This window comes from Nerophis lumbriciformis, linkage group LG21 (assembly GCF_033978685.3).
Source record: "Nerophis lumbriciformis linkage group LG21, RoL_Nlum_v2.1, whole genome shotgun sequence".
Classification (NCBI taxonomy): Eukaryota; Metazoa; Chordata; class Actinopteri; order Syngnathiformes; family Syngnathidae; genus Nerophis; species Nerophis lumbriciformis.
Genome location: NC_084568.2, coordinates 9,910,001 through 9,922,947, shown reverse-complemented (window position 1 = coordinate 9,922,947; position 12,947 = coordinate 9,910,001). Strand labels below are relative to the sequence as shown.

Below are 12,947 nucleotides of genomic sequence, written 5' to 3'. Positions count from 1 at the left end.
ATCGACATACATGCTAACGGGCATATATTTTCACCGTTAGCCTGTATGTCGATTTGTCATTGACCGGGCTAGCATGCTTAGCATCACACTAGGAGCTGAGCACCACCAAAATAAGCATTTGTTGCACGAACATACTAACTGTGTTAGACAAGATCATAGACTGTATTGGACCATATAGTTTACATACAAAATGTCCATTTCAATGTATTACAAGTAATAAGAAAACATAAATGCCTTACTTACCTATCAATGAGAAAAATTAGCAAGTTTGGCGTCAGATGAAAAAATCGTCTCCGCCTTCAATCGTCTCCATCTTTCAAAGGCACCCTCGATACAAATCCTTGTTTTGTTCCTGGCTTTGTTATCAATAAGTTGAGAATCGTAACAACGCCTTTTAGATTTACTAATGTCTGACATGTTTAGTAACTTTACCAGTGGCAGTAGCTCGACACTCACGGATTTTTTAATTGGTCAAATGATGGAGGGCGGGGCATCGAAATGAAAACAATCACAATATTTCGAGGCTGTAAATCTAATTTTAAAATTTGCATATCCCAGCTGAACTACCATCATCAGTTATAAAGGTGTTCAAAAAGAACATGATTTATTAATGACTTTTGACATATCAGGACCATGCATTGAACTTAAAAGACTACTCAGGGCGTACAACCCAATCCAAACAACCAATTCCACTCATGGTGCAAAAAAACTGCAAACACAAAAAGCCAACATACACGGTCTCACATAACGCAACCTAAAAAATGTCCAAACACCATATGCAATTCACAATTACACCCATTTAAATCAACAACAATGCATGCTGGGAAAAATGCAAAACACTCTCCACACTTATCCATGTTTGGCACATTTTAGCTGCTTGATTTTTCTGATTACAAAGCTAGGAGGTCGTCACGGATGTAAACACGGTAGGAGTCGAAATTTCACATACTCTTAATATCCAATTATATTAATTATATATCTATATTATTATGATATATACTGTATATATTTTGTTACTTTACATGCAGTCGGCTTTCGGACAAATCTTTTTAGCCCAATATGGCCCCCAAGTCAAAATGTTTGGACACCCACGGCATTGAACATAGTTTTGCCATTATATACTTGTATTATTAAAGCGTGTACAGTATTGTACAACCATAAGCTTGTCAGATGAGGCCTGACTGTATTGAAACTTTAGTTCTTTCAAAGTACAAACACATACAGGTATAGCCAACTTGTAATTTTTAGGAGTACAGAACTGGACTTTTTCCCCACATACCCTGAGTTCTGGTCCTGCCATCGTCAACTCCTGAGGCGAGCGACTCCAACAACTCCACCCTCTTACAGTGATACTCTGCTGGGGCCAAGACGCCTCTGGCCACATCCCTCGCCATGGTTCTTTCCATCTGGGAGCGATAGCCGCCACTGCCATCCAGGCCAAACTGCCTCTGCGAATTTAAAAACCCCGCACAGATCCGGGTTATATGCAGGGTCTTGGCGCAACACTTCATATTGTGACACTGCAACAGGTTCTACTGCACCACTTCCACTTCCACAACCACACAAGTCAGAAGATTGTTTAAGACTGCAGCAGTATTACATATGGCTGGACGATTATGGCAAAAACAATAATCACGATTATTTTTGATTGATATTGAAATCTCAATTAATAAAAACGATTATTTATCAATTTTGGAAACATGAGTATTGAACAATTTCCCTTGTGTTTGTCGAAGTCTAAGTCTAAGTCCAAGTCTAAGTATTCAATGTACTACCAAAACTCAACTTTAAATATAATGAAATAAAACAATTAATATAAATTAGTAACAGATAAGCAAGTAAAATTAAATCAGTAACAACAATAAATTGAAATAGCGATAGACCAAAAACATTACAAAATTCAGTTTTTACCTCTTACACATATTTTACCACTATAAAATGTGTGCTTTTTGTTTTATAAATAACATTTAATAAAATGCAAAAATCCTCACATGTATTGGTGCAATACATATTTGGACACGTTTAACCAGTATTTTAATTCAAAGCATAATCATTTTATAGAAGTGCTTTAGGCATTTAGGTACTTTTTTGAAACCTTTGTTTTGTTTGCGCGGTCAGACAGGATGCCGTGCACCGCGCTGTTATTGTGAAGGGGGGAAGTGAGCTGCTGTTCAGAGCTTGATGAGTAAGGAGACGACTTGAGGCTGGTAAAAACCCCCGAAAAAAACAGAAGTCTCTCAAGTTGTGACTGTTGTTTGTACAATGATCTTACATCCATGATGTCGTTCACAACAACACAAGCAGATGAGATGTGTTGCGGCTGCATGGATTGTTCTCCTAGTTTCAAGTGGTCATCTCTATATCATTTAGTTCAGGATGTGTTTCGGGGATGAATGGGCATACCGGACAAATGATTTTCCCAAACAAATGTTCCTTCTCATCACAAAGACAGCATTTCTTTCACATTTATGTAAATTTCCCGGATATTCTGTGTTTTACAGCGTATTAGCCAAAAAAATTAAGAAATAAATGAACCAACCAAGACTGGCTCTGAAACGTAAGCACACCATGCAACAAATAGAAAGTGTGATGTTGGGTAGCAAGTCACGACAGAGCTGAACTTACACAGAACACCAAGAAGACGAATCTAAAATAAAGTTAAATTGAGTGAAATATTTCAAATATTATACGAGGGTTCTCTGCTCAGACCTGCAACTTCTTGAACTCCTCCCTCTCTAGACGGCTCTCCTCCACCTTTCTCTTCTTCTCCATTTCCTGTTGAAGTCTCCAGGCCAGCGTTTCGTCTGACTCAGAGCTCCCTGAAGCAAGAAGCATAGACGCAGGGCTGACTGTGTGTCTCGTTCGAAGAAGATGATGTTGCGGTACGATCCCACCTGCTCCACTGTCTAAGTGCAGTTCCACGTGTTGCTGCAGAGAGGCGCTGTCAATGCAAACAACTGGGCACAGTGGGCACTCAAGTGCTTCGTCTCCTGAAAAAACAGTAAGTCCACTGAGGCAGTGTTGTCGAGTTCGCTTATAAGAAGCCAATTTGGGCTTATTATAACATCAGGGCTCGAATTTAACCTTTTGCCGTAATGCCCAAAAAATTGACCGACATTTGCAGCAAGAACATGCCGACCGCCCTTGACTTTATACTTGTTAGTGGACGAGGGATGTAACAATATATAATGATAATTTGCGATAAAAATCCTGACGGTTAGTAATACGGTTTCATTTTTTAATGACCAAAAACCCGTAATTTATTAATGCATTTTCGGCAACACGAAGTCAGGCGCATGCACACTAGCGTCGTTTGGCTTGATAATCATGGCGGACCAACGACACCGCCTTTGCTCCGGAGATTCTCCCTCGGAGTAAATGGAGCCAAGCGCTTGGTTTAACGTAATTTTCCCCTCGCTTCCCGGCGTGCGTTTAAGAGCGCACTGCTGTGTTTAGATGGAGACAAGTGTGGACAATATCGGAGACAGACACACTTGTCCCCACACTAAAGGTATACAGCTTAGGAGAAAACTATTTGATGTTTTGCAGCAGGCGATGTGTCGTGAACATTGTCACAACTTGTTAATAAAGTCTTTAATTTGTTGACTGGGATGTTCACTCCTCCTTTATTTTACTACAACCTGTATCAGAGTTCAAATAACATTAGTACTAGCTAAAATGTTGTCATCTCATTGAACTGGACGCAGGCTGTGCAGAGTGTATTCGATGTGAGAGTTGTCACTCCGGGTTTTTTTTTTGTTGGCCAAACTGTTGCACTGATAGGAAGCATTGGAGAAGAAAAAAGCTTGTTTATAAGACTTAATCTTCATTAACCCAACTGCTTTGTGTTTTATTTTGACAAGAAGTAAAACCCAGGTTTTTTTTTTACATTTCTTGAGTTTTTATCATGACACAAAGGTGTTACTTCAAAAAACATTCATGTGACACAGCATGTTGTTAATATTTTATTGTGTATACCGGTAGTTAATTCCTATATGACATATTTCTGCTCAAACTCTTAATGGATCTTTCCGATACAGCATCTACATGTACTTATGAATGTACATAACTTAAATAAATGTAAAAAAAACCCTCCCTCTATCAAAATGTAAAAATAGAGATAAAGGCATCATGTCATGACAAAAAGCTGACAAGTTGATATTATTAAAGAATAAAAAAAACTTAATATTTGTCTTTAAATATATGGATAACATTTATCTATAGTCTTTTTATTAAATATTAAAAATGACATGATGGTATTACGTTCACACCCCAACACTGCTTTACCTAACAATCAGTAATCATGATTTCAATATGGATAACAATAATCTTAATTATTACTTTGGCTATAATTGGCAGCCCTACATCTCATACATGAACACTATATTATATATATATATATATATATATATATATATATATATATATACTGCCTTGAAAGAAAATAATGTTTGCCTTGGTGCCCTAAAATATGAGCCCTTCTTTAAGGCAACACTTGCCATGACTTTAAAAAGTTAAAATTCGAGGCCTGTAACATAATCATATCAGTCAATTAGCATGTTAAGTGGGCGCCATGTCAGATCTGTCAGAGGATGCTATCTTGCTTCTGAGCAACTCTATGGATTATTGTATTACTTCCATTTTTCACTTTTTTGAGAGGACTAATATTGGCCTGTGGAATATTGGATCGCTAGGAAGATGGTTGACGAAGCGGTCTTGAGTAAAGCGTGTTCACGACTCAAGGGAGGAAATATTGTTGCGTTACAAACATTTGTATGGTGTTGCTTCTCTATTTGTCATTATTCCATGATTATCACATCCTACCCGTGCCTTTTTTATGCGTAGCAGCGGCAGTTAAAGTGAATGTGACAGTGTCATAATTACGATTGTCAGCTACATCAAAAAATACCGATAGCAGTATCTTTTGTCCAGAATCTTAACAGTTCTCCTGGACTGACTCAATTAGGAACCGGTACTCGGTATACATCCCTACTGACACCTAGTGACCAGTGTGTAGTACAACATACAAGGTTTACCCCAGCTTGCCAATATACTAGTAGCGGTGGGGGCATGGTCCATATGAAGTCATTGTATAATTTGCATAAATCGGCAAAGACGCATATATCTTCTCACAAAAGACAAAAAAATGTTTTGCATACACTTAAAACAAATGTTAGTATTAGTATGAATAAATCTATTTTTTTTTATTTATTTTTTGTCGTGTCCAGCTTCTCAGGCAAATCATATAGTTGATGTAGATGCCCATATCGGCTGTTCAGATTTACTTTACAAAAGAGAAGTGTGGAATACTTCTCTTGTTGCCTTATTTCTATTTGACTTTATTACATGTATTTATATTATCATTTGGTGCAGCCGGGCCGGAGCAGGAGGGGATAGAAAGAGAAAAAAAGGAAGACAGAGGGGGAAATTGTGGGGACAAGAGGGGGATTAGACAGAGAGACAAAAACAACAACAGCAAACACAACAATAACAACAACAATAGAGCAACATCAGCACATACGATATGTACAAATATGATGGTAAAAGTGATAGCAAAGAAGCAGTTAGCGAAATAAATAATAATACAGAAATGACAATGACATTTTTACACTAAATCTATTTTCTAATATTTTATCGTTTTACTCTATTTTTCCAAATGTTGCTGCTTATTGTGCAACTTAACACAGGATGTATACCAGTGATGGCTGCTGGTCTTTCAAATAGGAGAAGCTCATTTCAGCTACTCTCTAAATGTGATAAGTCTCCAATGACAGAGTTTAAGGATGCTAGTATTGACCAAAAAAATCACTTACAGGATTGTAAAATTCTCCGTATCAACACGGAACGACAGAATGAAAGTTGAAAAATGCTCTAGCAGCAATTTATATTTCAAGATCGCTGATTTGCTCATTTTGCTGACAATCAAAAAAGTATTCAGCCTCAGACAGTTCACCCAATCACCATGCGGAAGCCCGGCGTCCACTTATACTGAAATCTTGTAAACAAGTAGAAATTGAATGTGCATATGAAAACAACACAATCATTATAAACAAAGTAATATGGCAGAAAAAAATAACATAATTAAGTAAAAATAAAAGTGAAAATTGTGCAAAATAGCACCTTATGGACATAGGTAATAAAAAAAAAAATTAAATAATTTTGCAAAATGGCACCTGACGTCCATAAGGTGTAAAAACTGCACTTTTTGTCCATGTAAATAAAAATAGTGTTCATATATGAGTTCTAATCTTATACATAGGGCTGCACAATTATGGCCGAAATAATAATTAGGATTATTTTTTATTAATAGTGAAATCACGATTATTAATCAGGAATATTCAACTCATTATTCTAAAACGGTGTTGGGGTGTGAACTTGACTCCATCATGTAATTTCTAGTGTCAAATAAAAAGGCTATAGATAAATGTTATCCATTTATTTAAAGACAAATATTTGTGTTATTGTTAATCAATAGTATCAACGTGTCAGCTTTTTATTACATGATGCCTTTATCTCTATTTTTATATTTTATAGAGAGGTATTTTCTTAAGTTATGTACTTGTAGATGCTGCATCGGGACACATCCATTAAGAGTTTGAGCCGAAATATGTCGTATAACAATTAACTATACACAATAAAACATTAACAAAATGCTATGCCACATGAATGGTTTTTAAGGTAATAACTTTGTGAAATGAACAAAACCCACAACATGTAAAAACATTGTGTTTACTTTTTGATCTCAATATAAAACACGGAGCAGTTTGGCTAATGAAGATAAAGTCTAATAAACAAGCTTTGTTCTTCTTTAACAACACCATGTCTTAGCGCAACAGTTTGGCCAACCAAAAATAAACAGGAGTGATACCTCTCACATCTAATACACAATCTTCACAGCCTGCGTTTAATTCAAAGAGATGACCATTATAGCAAGTATTGATGTTTTTGGAACACTGACCAAGTTAGCAGCAAAATAAAGAACGAGTGAGCATTCCAGTAAACCAACTAAAGACTTTATAAACAAGTTGTGGCAACGTTCCCGATACATCACCTGCTGCATGTTTCCTCACGTTATTAACTCTCGGTCACAGCAGGATGCTGTGTTAAGAAAATGAAAGCAACATCTCCTCCACGGTATACTTTTAGCGTGGGATAAATGCATTTGTCTCTAATATCGTCCACACCTGTCGTCATCTAATAGCAGCAGTGCGGTCTTGAACGCACACTGACACTAGAAGGAAATGAAGCGAGGGAGAATGAAGTTAAATGAAGCGCTCGGCTCCGTTTACTCCGAGAGAAAGTCTACGGAGCAAAGTCTGTGCAGTTGCTTTCCGCCATGTTTCAAGTGTGCATGCGCCGGTGCTGCTGTCAGTCTGTTTCCAGGAAGTAAGCAGTGTTGCCTAGAATGCATTAATAAATGACGGTTTTTGGGTAATTAAAAATATAAACTGTATTACTTACCGAAATTTTACCGCGATTTATCATTATACCGTTTACCGTTACATCCCTAGTACAGTGATACGCCTAAGAACCCAACCCCCAAAAAAGTCTTATTAGGAATGCATGTACCGGATGCACCGACCGTGTTCATCCAACTTCAATCAAACAAGAGTCTCTCAAGTTGCGACTGCTGTTTGTACACTGATCTTGCATCCATGATGTTGTTCACAACAACACAAGCATGGTTCTAACAAAAGCACCAAATGTTGCAACATACCTTGTCGAGCAGGGTGGTGATCCTGCAGATGTAACTCAACGTGCTCCTGCAGGATGAGGCTGCTGCTGAAGACCAGCGCACACATGGGGCAAGAGAACCGCTCTGCAAAAGAGGAACTGTACCTTAATACCAAGTTTACAAAGTCGTTCAGAGTTTCATAACAGGTATGGAAAATTACCATTTTTGGGGGAAGAGAGCGGCTTCTGTTTGGCAGCTATTTGTTTCGGAACGCCGGTGACGTCTTGTTCTGGGTGTGGACTTTCAGGGGTTGACGACGTGGCTGGATTCACCTCCGATGTTAAAACAACTTCACTTGGCATGGAAATGGCATGATTACACTCCTGGGGTGGGAATGAAACACTATGAGATCCAAAGGGAGCAGCGTCTCGCTCCGTGCTACACCCGCTCGCAGCCTGGGGCTCTTTGCCGTCGGTGAAGCTGGTGATGGTTGTGCACGGAACGCCGGATGAGGTGTGAGGTGAACTCTGGGGCTGGGAACAACTCTCCGGGTGGGCGATGCTTATGTGGAAGGCCAGTTCGTCGCAGGACACCCCGGACAAAGAACACAGCGGGCAGTGGACGTCATTTTCTAGGTGGCTTAGGAGAATATGTGTTTTCATGTCTTCCTCCAACATGATTTCCTCGCTGCAAATCTCACATGTCAGCATGACCACAGCCTGTCGAAAAACACATTACACCTTAGGGCTGCACCGTCAATCGACATCCCGGTTTTAATTAGTGCCATAAGGTTTTTTTTTCTGCGACGTCACCGGCATTTGAGTGACAGACATGTTGGCCAATCAGAATTGTTCAGCCTTGCGTCAAACATGGAGAAAGAGGTCTCCCTCTGTCTTCACTCTCAGCAACTGAGCGTTTTTATTTTACAGTATAGATAACTGAACAAAATCTCCAAATTAACCATGATTGAATTACAATTAAAATGTGGGTGGTTGATGAGCCTCTTTGAGGGTTGCTAGGTCATTCAGGAATGCAGCTGTCTGTGGTTTAATGTTGACATCTGTCAGAATAATTGTATCTAAGTTATCACAAAACTTTGTGTTGCCATGAGTTCCCAGCGAGCAGACAAAAGCTGTCTTTGATCTTACCAATCAAAAGGTTTGTAAAACTCCATTGTGTAGGATGGGAAGCGACATGAAGGTGTCGGTTTCTTTGATCTATTGTAATCCACAGGAAGATTTTGTCTTGACCCGAGATCTACAAAGCAGAGAGGAAGCAGGACCTGACCCCCCTCCAGGCACCTTTTCTTTGAACTGTTTTGTAACCAAAGGCGACGGCTGTTTACGGGACCCCCCTTCCTTTAGAAACAGCTGTTGCCATGTAATCAGGGAAAGTCCAAATAAAAGAGGAGGCGTGCAACCTTTCGTCAGAGCGTGGGACGACAATGTTCCAGGGTACAGGTCTACGCGTTTCTCCTCATTGAGCCAAATTGAATCCTGTCTGTTTAATTCCTTGCTTCTTGTCTGTTTAATAGATGTCATCAGTGTTTGAACCTGACAACATCTGTCTGTGGTTTCTTACTTTATTTATTATGTTGTCATTATTATTTTTTTTTAATTTCCCTTTCTTGTGGGGAGAAAAACAGCATTTGATGTTTGCTAGACAGTTCATATCAATTAAATGTGGCCAAAAATCAATAAACAAATCTTTAAAAAAGAAGAATGAACTAAACACAGTAAGCCCTTTTTTTAAACTCATCCACAATTTATGTCTCGGTGAGCGTAGCACGGCACCGCTAGCTTTACACACACAGGAAGCACAGACAGAGAGCCTAGCGACCTGCTAGTGAGACGTTTCGCAAAGTAACAAAATGAGGAGGAAAAAATATGATGACAAAGCCAAATGTCCCGTTGTAAAAATATTTCAGCTTTGATATTATATATATTATATATTATATATCTTTGGGCAATATTAGCCCATCAACCAGGTATGTGTGTGTTTGCCGCTGACTGGCTCTCCGCAGTGGTCACTTGAACGTTTCACGCTTGAGGAGTGACCGGACCACTGTTTTCAGAGTTCAACTGCGCTCGTGTTATTTCCGTCACCACTACACAGTACACACCGACAGTCGCGATCAAAAGTTTACATACACTTGTAAAGAACATAATGTCATGGCTGTCTTCAGTTTCCAATACTTTCTACAACTGTTATTTTTTTGTGAAAGTGATTGGAGCACATACTTGTTGGTCACAAAAAACATTTATAAAGTTTGGTTCTTTTTTTAACGTATTATGGGTCTACTGAAAATGTGACCAAATGTGCTGGGTCAAAAGTATACATACAGCAATGTTAATATTTGGTTACATGTCCCTTGGCAAGTTTCACTGCAAAAAAGCGCTATTGGTAGCCATCCACAAGCTTCTGGTTGAATTTTTGACCACTCTTCATGACAAAATTGGTGCAGTTCAGCTAAATGTGTTGGTTTTCTGACATGGACTTGTTTCTTCAGCATTGTCCTCACGTTTAAGTCAGGACTTTGGGAAGGCCATTCTAAAACCTTAATTCTAGTCTGATTTAGCCATTCCTTTACCACTTTTGACATGTGTTTGGGGTCAATGTCCTGTTGGAACACCCAACTGCACCCAAGACCCAACCTCCGCGCTGATGATTTTAGGTTGTCCTGAAGAATTTGGAGCTAATCCTCCTTTTTCATTGTCCCATTTAAAGCACCAGTTCCATTGGCAGCAAAACATAAATGGTTACTTGCTTTATTATTATATTTTATGATAACATTATAAACAATGTAGTTTTTATTGGTTATTCCTTCAGTTTAAGAGCATGATGTAGACAAAAGCTCTGAGTCGGTCTGGAAAAAGACAAATACTTTTGAAAGTAAATTATTGCATAATGGTCTAATGTGCGGCACCTTGAGACAAGAATATGTTGCTTGACAGTCTAAAATAAAAATCGCAATTGCAATTTGAGAGAAAATCGCGCATCCCTAGTTGAGGCAAAAACTTTCTACAGGCCATTTTGCTAGATTAAAAAAGACATATCCAAAGAATTTTTCATATGTAGAAATCTGGATAATCGACGCTACTTGGTGCCCAGCAGGCACAAGACATTTGAAACAACGTTGATTATACGCACATGTCCTTTCAAAGTGCAAAATAGTTGAATTTGTACATTTGAGACAACGTTGAGGTCTAACGTTGGATTCACGTTGTTGGTTGGGAAGTGACCAAATTTCAATAATCAAATCAACGTCACAACCTGACATTGAAGAAACGTTGTCAAGAAGCATGTTGTTTCAACGTTGCATTTGTGTTGTAGAATATTGGTTGGGAAATGACCAAATTTCAATGGTCAAATCAACATCACAACCTGACATTGATTAAACGTCATCAAGAAGGATATTGTTTCAACAATGTGTATTTGTGTTGGAGAATATTGGTTGGGAAATGACTAAATTTCAATGGTCAAATCAACATCACAACCTGACATTGATTAAACGTCGTCAAGAAGGATATTGTTTCAACAATGTGTATTTGTGTTGTAGAATATTGGTTGGGAAATAACCACATTTCAATGGTCAAATCAACATCACAACCTGACATTGATTAAACGTCGTCAAGAAGGATATTGTTTCAACAATGTGTATTTGTGTTGTAGAATATTGGTTGGGAAATGACCAAATTTCAATGGTCAAATCAACATCACAACCTGACATTGATTAAACGTCGTCAAGAAGGATATTGTTTCAACAATGTGTATTTGTGTTGTAGAATATTGGTTGGGAAATAACCACATTTCAATGGTCAAATCAACATCACAACCTGACATTGATTAAACGTCGTCAAGAAGGATATTGTTTCAACAATGTGTATTTGTGTTGTAGAATATTGGTTGGGAAATGACCACATTTCAATGGTCAAATCAACATCACAACCTGACATTGATTAAACATCGTCAAGAAGCACGTTGTTTCAACGTCAGGACCTAATTCAAAAAGTTCTCAGCATTGTTTCAATGTCTTGTGCCTGCTGGGTAAGCTTAGCGGTACTATATTTTTACCTTTTTTCGTACAATTTGTCATTTTCAGACTTTTTGGAACACATTACTAAGGAATACAGAGATATTACTGTCCATAGTATGACTTAGTTTAGTTCAGTTAATTGATTTATTCAAACAAATGAATAAAATACAAACCCATCAACATAACATCATGAATGAAAAGGAGAAATAAATTAAAAACGTATAATATCGACAGGATACATATTATGTTGTAATAAATATATGAAAATAAATAGGACACCTACATTTCTGAAGTGTTGAAGCAGCACTTGAAACCAGCGTACTATTGATTCATTATCTTTTAACCAAATAACCATACGCCAATTTAATCACTTGAATTTGCTAAATAAATGTTTAAATTATTTGCAAGTAACGAACAACACTGAGGGATATTCCGCGGAGGTGAGGAACTTTAACAAACATTAGTTTTGGCCAAGCCTCCCTCAATGAGTATTAGCCCTTCTGCTGTGCAACGTTATAAGCGCCATAACGCGCCACGACGTGGTTCAAATCACTAAGTCACACGGCGCTCGACGCAAAGACACAAAGCGACGTACATAGTTGTGTTTCACTTTTAAACGACATTCCGGTAACTCCGATTAAACGCAGGCGGACTTACCGTAGTAGAAACAATCACCGCGGGTTCGTAGTCAAATCAATACGTTTAGTGTGTCAGGAAGTTCCGCTCTGGATTTTCATAATAAAACACAAAATGCAGGGCGTGATAAAACATCAAGAAATAATCAAAATGTTCTCTAAATCTATTTTTATTAATACAACATATCTGCGTAAAAACGTATATTTTCATGCATCTTGGTTGGAAATGAAATAAAGAGGATGGCTATTTACGTGCCGGACAACGGTTTTCAGGAAGCCGGAAACGAGTCGACAGCTGGCGGAAATGACGTATGTTGTGTTGACGCGAGGTGTTTTCTGGGAAAGTGTCAGGACGCCATTTCCACAGAAGAGTTAGCTCTGCCGTAGTTTTGGAAAAGCCACAACTTTTGAAGGTACATTACGTGATAAGTGCGTAAAAAAAACACTGCCTGTATTTCCGTGTGAATGTCGTTATCGCTATTGAAGGTACATTCGGAACGCGTGCACCACTTCAAACCAACAGTGTATCTGTGCATGGCTAGCTAGCCCTGTGTTTGATAGAAACATATCAGGGGTATCATATACAATCTGATACATTTCA

The 12,947-nt window shown here is 38.3% G+C and overlaps 2 protein-coding genes across 5 annotated transcripts in view; one reads left to right on the top strand and one right to left on the bottom strand.

Annotated features, from left to right (window-relative positions):
• zufsp (zinc finger containing ubiquitin peptidase 1) overlaps positions 1 to 12,172 on the bottom strand; it is a 35,403-nt gene extending 23,231 nt beyond the window's left edge. Inside the window, exons 1-6 of one of the 3 annotated variants that reach the window (XM_072915541.1) lie at positions 11,995 to 12,172; positions 7,896 to 8,394; positions 7,718 to 7,819; positions 2,895 to 2,990; positions 2,710 to 2,819; positions 1,280 to 1,448 (exon numbers count right to left, since the gene is read on the bottom strand). In XM_072915541.1, the coding sequence (XP_072771642.1) occupies positions 1,280 to 1,448; positions 2,710 to 2,819; positions 2,895 to 2,990; positions 7,718 to 7,819; positions 7,896 to 8,394; positions 11,995 to 12,066 (1,048 nt within the window). In that variant the 5' untranslated portion in view covers positions 12,067 to 12,172. The remainder of the gene's footprint in view (positions 1 to 1,279; positions 1,449 to 2,709; positions 2,820 to 2,894; positions 2,991 to 7,717; positions 7,820 to 7,895; positions 8,395 to 11,994) is intronic. The other 2 variants (XM_061983112.2, XM_061983111.2) reach the window with 2 other exon arrangements.
• Positions 12,173 to 12,616: 444 nt separating this feature from the next.
• Positions 12,617 to 12,947, top strand: part of kpna5 (karyopherin alpha 5 (importin alpha 6)) — a 42,067-nt gene continuing 41,736 nt past the window's right edge. For both annotated transcript variants that reach the window (XM_061983116.1, XM_061983115.1), the window contains exon 1: positions 12,617 to 12,759. The gene's annotated coding sequence lies outside the window, so the exon portion shown is untranslated. The remainder of the gene's footprint in view (positions 12,760 to 12,947) is intronic.